This window comes from Talpa europaea, assembly GCF_964194135.1.
Source record: "Talpa europaea genome assembly, chromosome: 7".
Classification (NCBI taxonomy): domain Eukaryota; kingdom Metazoa; phylum Chordata; class Mammalia; order Eulipotyphla; family Talpidae; genus Talpa; species Talpa europaea.
In genome coordinates this window covers 77838361-77853715 of record NC_140074.1, presented here as the reverse complement: position 1 = coordinate 77853715, position 15355 = coordinate 77838361, and the positions used below count along the sequence as shown (strand labels likewise).

Here is a 15355-nt window from a genome sequence, read left to right as displayed (position 1 = left end):
AGCTTTGGCTATTCAGGTTTTTTTTTGTGATTCCATATGAATTTCATCAATAATTGTTCTATTTCTTTGAAGAATGACATTGAAATATTGATTGGAATAGCATTGAATCTGTAGATTGCTTTTGGTAGGATGGCCATTTTAATAATGTTTATTCTTCCAATCCATGAGCAGGGGATGTCTCTCCATTTCTTTGTGTCTTCTTCTATTTCTTTTAACAGTGTTTTATAGTTTTCTTTGTATAGGTCCTTTACCTCTTTTGTTAGATTTATTCCCAAATATTTGATTTTTTTTGTTTCAATAATAAAAGGGATGGTTTTTTTTATTTCTTCTTCTTCAGATTTATTGTTTGTGTATAGGAAGGTTACTGACTTTTGCGTGTTGATTTTGTATCCTGCCACTTTACTGAACTGATTGATGAGTTGAATTAGTTTTTCTGTGGAGTGTTTGGGGTTCTCTATGTATATTATCATATCATCTGCAAACAGTGATAGTTTGACTTCTTCTTTTCCTATTTGGATTCCTTGGATGTCTTTCTCTTGTCTTATTGCTCTGGCTAGGACTTCCAGTATTATATTGAAGAGCAGTGGTGAGAGTGGACATCCTTGTCTTGTTCCAGATCTTAATGGAATTTCTTTCAGCTTTTCACCACTGAGAATGATACTGGCTGTTGGCTTGTCATAAATGGCCTTTATGATGTTGAGGTATGTTCCTTGTATCCCAAGAATTTCAAGGGCTTTTATCATGAATGCGTGTTGCACTTTGTTGAAAGCTTTCTCAGCATCTATTGATATTATCATATGGTTTTTATATTTCTTTTTGTTGATGTGTTGGATAACGTTGATTGATTTTCAGATGTTGAACCATCCTTGTGTCCCTGGAATGAATCCTACTTGGTCATGGTGAATTATCTTATGGACACATTGTTGGATTCTGATAGCTAAAATTTTATTGAGGATTTTTGCATCAGTGTACATTAGGGAAATTGGCCTGTAGTTTTTCTTTTTTGTGTTGTCCTTGTTTGGTTTTGGTATTAGTGTAATGTTGGCTTCATAGAATGTGTTTGGTATTGCACCTTCCTTCTCAATTTTTTGAAAGAGTTTGTGAAGGATAGGCACTAATTCATCTCTGAATGTTTGGTAGAATTCATTTGTAAACCCATCAGGTCCTGGGCTTTTGTTTTTGGGGAGGTTTTTGATTACCATTTCAATTTCACTGCTTGTAATTGGTCTGTTTAGGTGTTCTATTTCTTCTTTATCTAGCTTTGGGTGATTGTAGAGTTGTAGGAATTTGTCCATCTCCTCTAGATTGTCCATCTCCTCTAGATTGTTGAACTTGTTTCCATATAACTGTTCATAGTAGTTACTGATTATTCTTTTGATTTCTGCTGTGTCCGTTGTGATTTCACCTCTTTCATTTGTGATCCTGTTTATTTGTGCTTTCTCCCTTTTTTCCTTTGTGAGCCTGGCTAGGGGTTTGTCTATTTTATTGCTTTTTTCAAAGAACCAGCTCTTGTTTTCTTTGATCTTTTGGATTGTTTTTTTAGTTTCAATTTCATTTATTTTTGCTTTGGTTTTTATTATTTCTTTTCTTCTACTGGTTTTGGGGGTTTTTTTGTTGTTCTTTTTCTACATCTTTGAGCTTCGAGATTCGGTTGTTTCTTTGAGTTCTTTCTTGTTTCTTGATGTGAGCTTCTATTGCTATATATTTTCCTCTTATTACTGCTTTTGCTGCATCCCATACATTTAGGATATTGGTGTCCTCCTTGTCATTCAATTCAAAGAATTTTTTAATTTCTTCTTTGATCTCCTCATTAGTCCAGTGGTCTTCCAGTAGTGTGGTTTTTAATCTCCATGAGGTAAGAAAGTTCCTTGCCTTCTTTTTATGGTTTATTTCTAGTTTGATGCCTTCATGGTCAGAAAAGATGGTTGATGTGATTTCAATCTTGGTGTATCTGTTGATATTTGTCTTGTGCCCCAGTATGTGATCGATCCTGGAGAATGATCCTTGTGCGCTTGAGAAAAATGTGTACTCCATTTTTTGGGGGTTTAGTGTTCTATAGATATCTGTTAAGCCCAAATGCTCTAGGTCCTTATTTAGAGCTTTAGTTTCTTTACTTATTTTTTGTCTTGTTGATCTATCCATTGTTGATAGTGGTGTGTTGAAGTCTCCCACTGCATATGTGTTTTCTCTGATGTCTGTTTTCAGAGAGGACAACAGTTGTCTGATATATTTTGGTGCTCCTTCGTTTGCTGAGTATATGTTAATGAGTGTTATTTCTTCTTGAAGTATTGTCCCCTTGATCATAATGTAGTGACCATTGGGGTCTCTTTTTATTTTTTTGAGTTTGAAGTCTGTTTTATCTGATATAAGTATAGCTGTTCCTGCTTTCTTTTTTGGTCCATTTGCTTGTAGGATTGTTTTCCATCCTTTAACTTTGAGCCTATTTTTATCTTTTGTAGCTAAATGTGTTTCCTGGAGACAGCAAAAGGTTGGGTTTTGTTTCTTAATCCAGGCTGCAACTCTGTGTCTTTTTATTGAAGAGTTTAGTCCACTTACATTTAGAGTTAATATTGATATGTTAGCATCTGTATTTGCCATTGTGTTTGTCTTTCCTTTGATTTTATTTATTCTTTTAATGACTTTTTTTGTTTTTTTGACCTTCTTTCGTTGTTATTCGTCCCTCTGAGGTTCTGGCTTTAGGATTCCTTGTAGTATTTTTTGGAGTGGGGGTTTAGTCGTAATGAAATTCCAGAGTTTCTGTTGGTCTGGGAAGGTCCTTATTCTTTCTTCATAGAGGAAGGAGAACTTTGCGGGATAGAGTATTCTTGGTTGGCATCTGTTTTCTTGGAGTCTGTTGACTATGTCCCTCCACTCTCTCCTTGCCTGTAGTGTTTCTTCAGAGAAGTCCGATGTCAGCCTGATTGGTTTTCCTTTGAATGTTATCTGTTTCTTCCCTCTTGTCAGCTTCATTATTTTTTCCTTGTCCTGGATTCTTGGGAGCTTTACTATTATGTGTCTTGGTGTATTTTTCCTTTCGTCGTGGAAGTTTGGTGTTCTTCTTGCTTCTTGTATATCAATTTTCAGCTCCTTCTTCACATTTGGGAAGTTCTCTTCCATTATCTCCTGGAATATTTTCTCTGTTCCTACATCTCTCTCCTCTCCTTCTGGAATTCCTATAAATCTTATATTTCCTTTCCTCATGGAGTCAGATATTTCCCGCAGTCTTTCTTCGTTCTTTTTCCTTCGTACTTCTCTTTCCTTTTCTGTTTTGGTTCTTTTTATTTCTGTGTCTTCAAGAGTACTTATTCGTTCTTCCATTTCCTCTATTCTTGCTTTCATTGCTTTTCCCAGAGTTCTTTAGTTCCTCCATTAATTCTTTGATTCCCCTGCGTTTCTTTTGCTTCCCTCTTTAGGGACTCAATTTCTTTCTTCTGATTATTGTTTTCCTTTATGTGTTCTGTCATTTTTTCAATCACGGCAATTTTAAATTCTCTTTCTGGAAGGCTCAGAAGTTCTTCCAAGTTACTGTTGTTGCAATATGGGGGGTGGTTTTCCTTTTGTGGTGTGCTTTTTTCCTGAGGAGTTGCTAGGTTGCATGTGGTTCTTCTACTCCCTACTGTCTGTTTTCTAATTTGTCGTATGCATTGGGATACTGTATTGCTCAGACTGGCCGGCATCTTGGGTGAACTTCTCCGCTCCCCTCTGGCTCCTCCAGGAGCCATGTCTGGCTTCTGAGGGAGCTTTCTGCTGGTTTCAGGAAGACTTTACTGAAGAAATGTCCCTGTTCTAAAATGGCAACGCGGGATTCAGTCCCTGAGCATCTAGTCTCAGGCACACTCTTCTGCGCGCCTGGTCTGCCCCGGCTGTGGGTGCCTGTTCCCTCTGTGGGCTCAGACTGCTGGTAGGAAGGGGCCTGGCGTGGGCTAACTTCCCAGCTGGCCACTGTCTCCTCCGGGAGCCTTCTGCCCTTTTCAAGCAGACTTAAGAAATTTCCCTGCTCTATGGGGTGTTAGTGACTTTTTTTTCTGGTCGCTAGGTGGTGCCAGAGATCTCTCCTATTGTCCTTGGGGGCTGTTTTTCACCCCCCCACACCCCGTGGGACAGGGAACAGAGTGGGAATGGTAGGGTAAACCTCAACGGCTTTGGGGTGCTGTGTCTGCCTTGTGCCCCACCGTCGTGGAGAACCCACGCCCCGAACTTCGTGCCCTGGTCTCAGTTCAAAGCCCTCAGGTCCAGGACGCAGGCTGTAGCCCAGTTCAGTGGCGCGGGAATGGCGCCTTTTGCACCTGCTCCCGTGCCTGGGCGCCTGGTTCCTGCTCACTCAGTGAGGGCCTCCGCGCGTCCCCCCGCAAGCCTAGGTCGCAGGCGCAGGGACCTGGGCAGCCGCGATCCCGGTCCGCGTTTGCTTTTCAAGCGCTCCAAGCGTTTGGCTTTTCCGCGCAAGCTTACTGGCGGGCCCCGGGCTGTGTGTGTGTCTCCAGAGTCTCTTTGTTCTTCTCTAATGGCACCCGGAGCCGTTCGCTCACCGCCGCAGCGAATCCTGCTGGGTTCTCCACAGCTCCCGTTCACTGGGTGTGGTGGCTGCAATAGTTCCTTTCCACTCACAGTCCCACTTGCTGTGTAGTTCGTTCTTGTTGGTCGTTTTAGCTTGTTGTTTCCCTCCTCTCTGCTGGTCGGAGAGTGCCGACTCTGTGGGTGGGGGAGGGGAGCAGGGTTCTGCGCTTTCCTCCCTTCTAGTCCTTTTTTATGGCAACTTTCTTCTTTGGGTAGTTTGCTGGAGTAGTCCATTTATCTTCCGTGTCCCAGTTCTCACTGGGACCTGCCGCTTTCCCTCCCTATTAACTTTTTTTAATGGGAGATCTTACTCGCAGGGTCTTCTCGCCGCCATGTTGCTCCGCCCCCCCTGTTTGTTGATTTTGATATCTTCTTTCTTATAGTTATTCATTTTCCTTGTCCTTTATTTAAGTTTTCTAGATACCTGCTATGAGCGAGACCATCGGTATTTTTCTTTTTCTTTCTGGATTATTTCGCTGAGCATGATCCCTTCCAACTCCATCCATGTTGCTGCAAATTGCATGTGTTTATCTTTTTTGAATGCTGAGTAATATTCCATGGTGTATATGTACCACATCTTCTTGATCCTGATCCAGTCATCGATTTTTAGGCATTTGGGTTGTTTCCAAAGCTTAGCTATTGTAAATAGTGCTGCTATAAACATAGGGGTGCAGGTACTCTTTGGAATTGATGTTTCTGTGTCCTTTGGGTAAATAAATGCAAATCAAAACTACAATGAGATACCATCTTACACCAGTGAGAATGGCACATACTAAAAAAACTAGCAACAACAAATGTTGGTGTGGTTGTGGAGAAAAAGGAACTCTCCTGCACTTTTGGTGGGAGTGCAAACTGGTCCAACCACTGTGGAGAGCTGTGTGGAGATTTCTTGACCTACTAAACATAGAGCTTCCATATGATCCAGCAATTCCACTCCTAGGTATCTTTGTAGTTTTCTTCATCTATATCTTAAGACATATTTTGTTAGATTTATAACTAAGTATTTCTTTCTCCTTTTTATTAATATAAATAATGCAGTTTTCATTTTATATTCCAATTATTTATTGCTCATTTATAAAAGTGTCCAATACCCTTACTATAATCACATATGCATTACAGAATTTTGTTGTTGCTGTTGATTCTTTGACAGTTTCTGCATAGACAATCATATCTGTAAAAAAAAAAGGCAATTTAATTTCTTCCTTCCAAGTCCATATGCTTTTTGCTTAATTTTCTTGTCTAACTTATTGCATGAGCTAAGACTTTCAATATCATGTTCATACATGATTAATAAGAATAACTGTTTTTCTCCATCCATTGATATGACCATACAGTTTTCTTCCTTAGTCCACTGATATTCTAGATTATATTAATTTTCAAATTTAGTTTTTAAAATCTTTGAACAACCTTGCACACCTGCAAAAAATTCCATTTGGTTTTACAAGATTTATACATATTTGGATTCAGTTTGCTAACATTTTGTTGAAGATAAAATTTATTTGTAAAAATCAGGAAAATTTCACAAAGTGCTTTTAATTGATTTTTTTAATCTCAGAAACATTAAAATCTCACCTCCGGTTTTAACAAGTGAGATGTCACAATCTCCATGATACATAAGTTTTATTTTTATTTTGTTTATCTGAAGTATATTATGGTTTATTCAATTATCTGAAGGAAAATTATTTAAAGTATCAGTGTTAGTGATTTCTCAATCTGATTCCTAAAGGCATCACCAGTTTGACCCAAATTGTGATGCAAATTGGATAGATTTTTTTTTTGTTTTCCTTCTTTTAAACTTTCCATTAACTACTAAGTCCACAGGACAATGTATTAGAATGTTAAATACATGCATTCGTTAGCTGTGACTACACAATAATTTTTCTTAAAAGTTTGTGGCTAAAAACAATTCTATGGTTGCTGCTGGACTCTCTCATGCTTGGCAGTCTCCTGGCGGTCAGCTGGCAGCTGGATGGTTTATATTTGTACTGGGTATGCCATCTGCTGGCTGAATCTACAGGGACAACTAGACCAAGGGAAGAAGCCCAGGTTTCTTGATATGGTGGTGGTTACAGGATTCAGAATCAGCAAAAGAAAAGTCCTGCTGTAAGTAAGTTATGTCCCAAAGATTCAAGTGGGTCACATGTTCAAAGATCAGCTGAATTTTCAAGGTATTGCAGGCCTCGCTTCAACAACATGCATGCAGGAAGGAAACATGTGCTATATGTGGTCACTATAAGTCATTTATATCCTGGACCATGAATGCTAATATTTTTGTTGTATTTGTGAAAAAGCAAACAGATGTTCTGATATAATGAGATGTGTAGAAAATGTATCTTCTCCAAATATATGGCAATTAATAACATCTAATGGATTTATTAGTCCATGGTGGTTGGTATTATGTTGGGAAATCTTGATGACAGACTCAACAATTTTTGTTCATATTGAAATCTTTCTGTTCAAGTCACTGTCATTCATCCCTTTCATCAGACCATGTTTGTATTTTTTTAAAGATTTATTTATTTATGCATACAAGAGCTGGGATACAGGCCAGAGGTACGGGAGAGAGAGGATCCATCAGAGACAGAGTGGGGAGCAGAACAGGTAGGCTGATGGAAACACACTGCTGAGGGGAACAGCTCGCGAGTCAGAGGAGGTCTGCTGCACCATGCGGGTAGCTCCCTGGATGGCTGGGGGATTGAATTTATGCTGCAGAGGCAGTGGATCACTTCACAGTGCTGTGCTTAATCCCTTGTGCCACCAGGGAGGCCCAGAACATGTTTGTATTGAGATGCACATTTTCATGGCCAGATGTGGCAAATAGCAGTGTGTCTGTCTCCCTCTAGGTGCTTGCCCAGCTATTGTGAACATGGTGGTAAATGTTCCCAGTCCTGGGACACCTTCTCCTGCGACTGTAGTCACACTGGTTACATGGGCGCAACCTGCCATTCCTGTAAGCCTCATACTTTGCTTCTTGTCCTTTCTGTCCTAATTTTCATGTAGCTTTATTTTTCCTTGTCTTAATCTTGTGTATATGCGTTTATTTTTGCAACTGTGTGCTAGAAAGCAACAACACTGAAGAATCAGATATTTTAGAGACTAGTTTTTCTTTTATATTTGGCCACTTTTATTTCCTAGTGATGTTAAAGTAGTGTTAAAATATATATTTTATTTATAAAATAAAGTAGATAAATAAAGTAGATAAATAAAAATATATTTTATTTATAAAATAAAGTAGTTGTTAAAATATGTAATATCAAATCATAAAGAAGAAAAAATAACAGGCAAAGGAAAATAGTACAGAAGAAAATACTGTAAAGAGTTAAAAAGAATCTAGAATGCTCAATAGTATATATGGTTTTGTTCTTTGAGTTGAACCCAATTTTATATCTCGGGTTCTGACTGCTAAAATCAAAAGGATATGATATTAGGTCCTCAGTATTTATAAAATTAAACAAGAGAATTTCAGAAGAAGCACTGGATGGGAGCTAGAATGGTAGGATTTCGGTATCCCAGCAATCAGCCAGGCAAATGTTCAGGTCCCTTGCAAACCTAACCTAATGTTCTTTGAAGAGGACAGTGATGGTTAACATACTGGGATTTGCCTTGTGTCTGCACTCTAGTTCTGTGCACCTTTAATCTCCTTTAATCCTCAAAACAGCCTTAGGAAATAAGTGTTACTATCTACATGTCATACTTGAGAAAGGAGTGAGGTAAGTCCAAGGTAAGGCAGCTCCAAGCCAGCACTCTGCACTGACTCTCTATCATGGTTCTTCTATCTTGAATACCAGTCTTTTTTCTTAAGAATTATTCTAACAAATTAAAAACTAACAAAATTTTATTGAACATTAGCTACTAGAAGTTTAATGAGAAAGCCCTTGGAATTCTCATGGCTTTCTGATTATTGACTTTCCTTTTTGTTTTTCCCTATTTGCGTGTGGTCACTGACATTTCTGAATTCCCATAGCACCTCTCCTTGCTGTAGGACTTGAGGAAAGAGCATGACAAGAAAATTCACCCATCCCACCAGATCCAGTAACTCTTATGAGAGACCACACTGCACTTTTAAGAACTCTTCCCAGGGAAACAGGGGTTGGCACTAAGATGAGAACTTGGATCCCCAGCAGAAGAGCTTAGAGCCTCTCGGCAGATTCAGAGAGTTCATCCCTTGAAAATTCCACCTGCACCTCTATTCATATTACAGTGCTAAAATTTCCCAGGACAACTCATCATATATAAATAGTTAGCAAATAAAACTTAAGAAGAAAAAAAGGGAGCTGGAAATGTTGGAAACCAAAGGCTAAGTGGCTTAGTTAGAGAAGTCTTTTACTTATAGCATCATCCATCACTATCTTACAAGCTATCTTACACAAATACTCAAATATCTCCTGAATAGTAGTGATTGAAGAATGATTTCTGAATGTTGTCAGTAACTGCCCTAAGCTTCATTCCACACAATTCTGATTTAAAAAATTATCAGGTATTTAGATGTTGTAGATATAGATCAAGATACAGATAAAGATCTAAACAAAGATTTAGACAAAGGATCTTTCCTTTGTGGTTTACAATTTGGTCTACCTATGGAAATGACTTCATTATAGTTCCCTAACTAAAATAACTAAATGAAGATGAGATATTGCCCAATTGGCTGTCTGCATGTCCCTCAGTGGATGATAATAGCCACACTATTGATTTGGGTCAATATGATTTGACATAACATTTTATTTAGAAAAAAATGCTTTCTTTTGTAAAATCCTGGCCAAACAAATATTCTTTTTTTTTTTTAAAGATTTATTTATTTATTTATTTATACAAGCACTGGGTACAATTAGAAGCGCGGAGGGTGAGAGAATTCACCAGACCAGAGCTGGGAGAAGAACAGGCAGACTGATGAAGTACACTTGCTAGGGGAGCAGCAGGCGCAGCAGGAGAGGTCTGCGTGCCATGTGGGACCCTTGCCAGTGGCCTGGCATCGAACCAGCACTGCAGAGGCTGTGGGCAGCTTCGCAGCTCAGTGCTCAACCACTGAGCCACCGGGGGGCCCCAAACAAATATTCTTTAAATCTTATTTTGTGAGAAGAGAAAAACAATCCTCATGCCCTCTCTGGGATTTTCCTAGCTATTTGAAATATTTGCACAGACTTTAAAAATGTAGACCTTCATTCTGGATCCATCCAGACCCAGTAGCACACACTCACATCCTCACCCCTGCCTGTCTTCACTCCATTTTGTGAGTTTACCTCACTAACACCCAAGTCTTGTGTGGATCCAATTTTGATTGTTAGGTCATAGACCAGCCCAACACTATGCCAGAATCATCTTGTGCCCTTCTCCTGGCAGCTATTATCTGCTTTCCAGAAAAGAAAGGAGCTGGACAGTTTAGAAACCAGAGGCTAGGTGGTTTAGTTAGAAATTTCTCTTACTTATAGTACCATCCATCACAGTGAGGTTTCTTATACAAATACTCAGATATCTCCCGAATACTAGTGATTGAAGAGTGATTTCTAAATGTTGTCAGTATAGAATGATGTCCACAGGAGATGTTATTCAGCTAATTACTCATTTAAACTTATTCTGAGTATTAATTAAGCCCATCGCCTGCAGATATTAATCACTTGCCCTTGAAATAGCAAAATTTTTATTTTTACATGTTAAAAAATTCAAGTATGAATCAGGATAAATTGAAAGTATAAAGATTTCATATATATTTATTTTTTAATTTCACTTTATTGAATAATTACTTTCAAAGTATTTAAGGAGGTTTCTTTTTAAAACAATGAAGAGTTGCCAATTTGTAAAATGCATCTTGTTAAAAATACATTTTGCATGTAAATTGTTTTAAGTAAACAAAGGATATAATTACTAAGTAATTTAAAAAATCAACATGATTATTAGATAATAACAGATCATTTAGTGAGGTTAAGCCTGTGTGCTTCAGGTGTTAATGTTACAAAGCAGGGTGAGAGTCACCCCGGTATCCCCAAACTTGCCTGCTCTAAATGGGTCCTGCCATCTGCTGCATCAAAACAGAACATACTCTAGCGAGTAAGACCTTTAATAGAAATAACTTAAACACAATTAGTGTGCAATAAAGAGGAAGACAAAGAATACAATTAATTTCCAATTAAACACCCAAAGTTACCGATCCCCTCATGGGTAAATGTCCAGCCAAACAGGGTTGGCCTGAAGCAGGACCGCTGAGGCCCAAAAGCTTGCCCTAGTCTAAAGCACCTTCTGGTGGGGACCCATAGGAAAGGGGCAAAAAGGGGCAGGCAAATCTGGGAGGAAAAGAGCAAAATCAAAACAAGTCAAGATAAAGGCTGCCATTGTCAGTATCCCCTTGGATCTCTCACCCACATCTCACTTCAAGTGTCTCCTTCCATGTCCCCAAAGTCCCTGGTACAAGTCCAAGGTCGAGAAGTAAGGACAGCTTCTTCACATGTCTCTCTTTTTCATGTCTCCTAGATTGCCTTCCCTCCTTCTCCCAGTCTTCTCTCCAGCTACTCTTCCTTGCTCAGCATCACTCTTTCTTAGGGTGGGACAGGGAACCTAGAACCTCCCTGAGGACCATGCTATTACAACTAGATATTATGGGGCAGAATTAGAACTTGTCTAGAGTGCAAAATTTTTTTCCCAATCAGTAGGATGTCTCTTTGTTTTGGTTAATGTCTCTTGTTGTACAGAAGCTTTTCAGTTTGATATAAGCCCAGGTTTTTATCTTTTCCTTAACTTTCTTTGCTTCGGGTGATGAGTCTTTAAAGATGTTACTAAAGATGTTACTGAGATGTATGTCTTGTAGTACTTTACCTATATTTTCATCTATATATTTTATGGTTTTATGTCTTATGTCCAGTTCTTTTATCCATTTTGAGTTGATTTTTGTGCATGATGAGAGATAGTAGTCTAGTTTCATTCTTTTGCATGTGGTGTCCAGTTTTCCCAACCCGTTTATTGAACAAACTGTCCTTGTTCCATTGTATATTCTTTGTTCCTTTGTCAAAGATTAATTGCCCATATATGTGTGGCTTTATTCCTGTTATCATGGTTTTATGACAATCTTGTGTTCCTAGGAGCAAGTAAGATTTACTTCAACATGTCCTTCTGTGATAACTCTTTAAAGTATTTCACTCTATGCTTCAGAATCTCCATGCTGCATATTTGAATCAGGGAACTCGCTCCTAGGGAAAGTGTAATGAAGGATTGCAGAATGAGTGTCTCTGAGGGAAAGTAGTGCACGTTTGGCCGCATTGGGGGGGGGGGGGGCTCCAGACCCCCTGCTGAGTCCCATGTTCTTTGCAGCACTCTACGAGCAGTCCTGTGAAGTCTACATGCACAGGGCCAACTCTTCAGGGCTCTACTATGTCGACTCCGATGGAAGCGGCCCCCTTGGACCAACTCTTGTATATTGCAACATGACAGGTATGCTAATAAGCTATTTATGAGAATGAAACTTGTATAAGCATGTGCTGCGGCAAAACCAAGATGGGAAAAATTGAGATTACCTAGTAACAGCTCTATCACATGTGCATTATGATTGTAACTGTAATATGTTTACTCAGAAGTATTAAAGTTGATATATAAAATAATTACAAGGTGGTAATTAAAAGTTAGGTCATTATTTTTGGAAATGAGTTTTGTGCAAAAATAAATCTTTACTTACAAATCTAAAATGAAAAAGCATAAACTTTGTTACCTCAACTCAAATGCCAATTACAAGAAAATGTTGACTTTAAATTTGTGAAAACATGCATTTGGATTTATTTGAGTTTTTAATCACATGAATTTATCTAGGAGATGAAAAAGGCTTTTGAAATTTACATACTTCCTTAATAATGTGTCCATGGGCGCCTATATATTTTCTTTGTGGAGGTGTGTGTGGGTGTTTGTTTATAGATTCATGAAAACTATGGATGATAATTGAGAGATTGATATTGCCATATAAATTTTTATTATCAAAGAATACTAAATAACTATTAAGAACTATATTACAAATTAACAGGCATTAGATACAGATTATTATATCACATTGCCTTAGGGGTCATTACATTTTTCTATAAAAGTTCATAATTGCATAACCCTCATAAAAAAAATCTGAAATTAGTATATTCTTGTTTCATGACAGGAAACAAGATAAATGCTTTAAGGTTCCATAAGTTATGATTGAGATGAAACAGCAAGTGGATCATGGAACACACACCCAAAAAGAACAAGATGGAGAGCAGGAGTTAAAAAAAGGGAGCTCAACTGTGTAGTGAAGGACAGAATCGGACTTTTAATGAAGATATAATAGATAGATAGATGTTGATTTACAATGATGCACACCTGAAAGTTATATAATATTATAATACAATGTTACTTCAATTAAAAAAACACAAAATTTTCAGCAAAGATTTCCAAATAATATTAAATACCAAGGACTTTTATGAAACTCAGAGCCATAAGGAAAGCAATGTGCTAAAGACAAGAAACACCAAATTCAGTCCAAAGACCAACAAATACTCAAGAATCTCTGCAGCAAGATATTTAATCAAAAGTTTTTTTTTTTTAAATTGCCATTTGTTCCTGGGAAAAATACAAGAAATGAGCCAGGTTATAATATAAAGGTCCTTGCTGATTGGCATTTGCTGATGGGGTTGTATGAGACTCCTGACAAATCTAGTTATTAATAAAGAGAGAAGTAAGACCCTGGTCATGGGCTCCCGGTCTGGAGATACTTCCACCTGAACACTTTGCCTTGTCCACAATGCTGCAATGCCTGTGAGCAACTAATCATTCTCTAATTTTTAGAAACAAGTACTAACACTTTGGAAAATATGCAAAATGAAAATTCTCAACCAATGGTTAGAATTTTGTCCTTGCAAAGAGCCTTCAAAAATCTGGGCTGTTAGGAAAGGATGAACTATATATGCATGTAATTTTAATACCTTTCATGCAAGAAACAACCAAAACAAAATAAAAAAAATACTATTTTGACTGCACTGCTTGTGAAATTTTGAATACATTTTTATTGGGGCAGCATTGGTTTACAGCATTACCTGCATTTCAGGTGTACAGCGGTATAATTCCACACCTGCATGCGCTACATCATGATCACTCTCCATCAACGTATAATTAGCCCTCTTTCCTCTTTTTCTCACCCCCTTACCCTCTGCAACCAGCAGTCTATTCTCTGGATTCAAAAACGGTCTTGTTTTGTTTTATTTGTTCATTTGCTTTGTCTGTTCTTTATATTCCACATCTGAGTGAAATCACATGGTATTTGTCTTCCTCTGTCCGATTTATTTCACTTAGCATAATATCTCAAGCTCCACCTATGTCACAAATGGTCTGGATTCCCTTTCTATACAGGAGAAAAAGAACAGCATTTCCATGGTGATAGGATGAGAACAGAACAACAGTGACTCCACCTAGACGGGGTGTTTGTACACTCTAAATACAGCCGTGTTGGCTCTATTTTAAAACCTTGAACTTCGGAGACTCAGATGCTGCACCCAAAGAACAGTGGTCACATGAAGGAGGTGGACTGCAGCTGGCTCAGTGACCCAGCTTTGGGTTTGTGAGGATCATTTGTGGGCTGCTGACCAAGCCCAGGATAGGCTTCCTTGCACTCTGCCCACCTGCTTTCAGATCCTGACTCACTGGCTCAGCAGGTCAATGATCCAGCTCTTCTTATTCATTATCCCTGAGTCGGTCACCCTTTTGTAAACCAAAGAACTGTGTTTCTTAAACGGCCTTTTTCCTGTATCAGAAATTGTGTCAGGCCCCCGGCATCATGGTATAACAAAGGGCCATCAGCCAAAGATACAACTCATGTTAATTTTATTTTTGTATTATTAAATATATTTTGCACAGTTATAGCATTTAAAAATTTTTATCGAGGTAACATTGGTTTACAACACTCTATGTTTCAGCAGGATAGGTTCACTTCTCTTCAGATGTATGTTACCACACCACATCCATCAAGGCACCCTTTGTCCTTCAGCATAGTCAAATTGGCCCCCTCCCTACTGTGCCCCCAACCCTCCTCCTCCACTTTCAGTAGCCTCAATTTTACAGTCAGACATCTAGGGTTTGGTTTTGGTTTTGTCTGACCATTTGTTTTATTTCCCTATGTTTCTCTCTTTTTGTTGCTCTGTCTGATATTCGTCTTTCTCCTTCTGGCTATTTTCACTCATCATAATGCCCTCCAGTTCTATCCATGTTGTCACAGATGACAGGATTTCTTTTTTGATAGCTAAATAATATTCCATTGTGTATCTTATATATAAATAGTACACACACACACACACACACACACACCTTAATCCACTCCTCTGTTGTTGAGCATTTAAATTATTTCCATAACTTGGCTAATGTAAATGGTGCTGTAATGAACATGAGAATGCATGTGTCCCTATAAATTAGTTATTTTGCATTCTTCAATAGATACTTAGGATTAGATTTGCTGAATTGTATGGTAGAATTATTTTTAATATTTTTAAATAATCTATAGAATGGATATCAATAGATACACACATTGTTATGCTTTTTTTGTTTGTTTATTTGGATAAAGTTCTTTCACCTTTCTCTTCTTGCTAGAATTCCTGTCTCTGCTTAATCAAATAGTTACATTTTCAGTCATCCACTTAATTCATGCATATTCACTCTTCCTACATACTTCCTATACATTTTATTTTTTTAAAGATTTATTTATTTATGCATACAAGAACTGGGGTACAGGCCAGAGGTGGGGGTGATGAGAGGATTCACCAGAGACAGGGTGGGGAGCAGAACAGGCAGATTGACTGAAATACACTGCCGAGGA

General features: G+C 38.2%; 1 protein-coding gene across 2 annotated transcripts in view; it reads left to right on the top strand.

Moving 5' to 3' along the window:
• LOC311174615 (contactin-associated protein-like 3) overlaps nucleotides 1-15355 on the top strand; it is a gene marked incomplete at its 3' end in the record, with an annotated part of 162038 nt that overhangs the window by 93060 nt on the left and 53623 nt on the right. For both annotated transcript variants that reach the window (XM_084239190.1, XM_084239189.1), the window contains exons 9-10: nucleotides 7398-7504; nucleotides 11851-11970. In XM_084239190.1, coding sequence (XP_084095316.1) covers nucleotides 7398-7504; nucleotides 11851-11970 — 227 coding nt within the window. The remainder of the gene's footprint in view (nucleotides 1-7397; nucleotides 7505-11850; nucleotides 11971-15355) is intronic.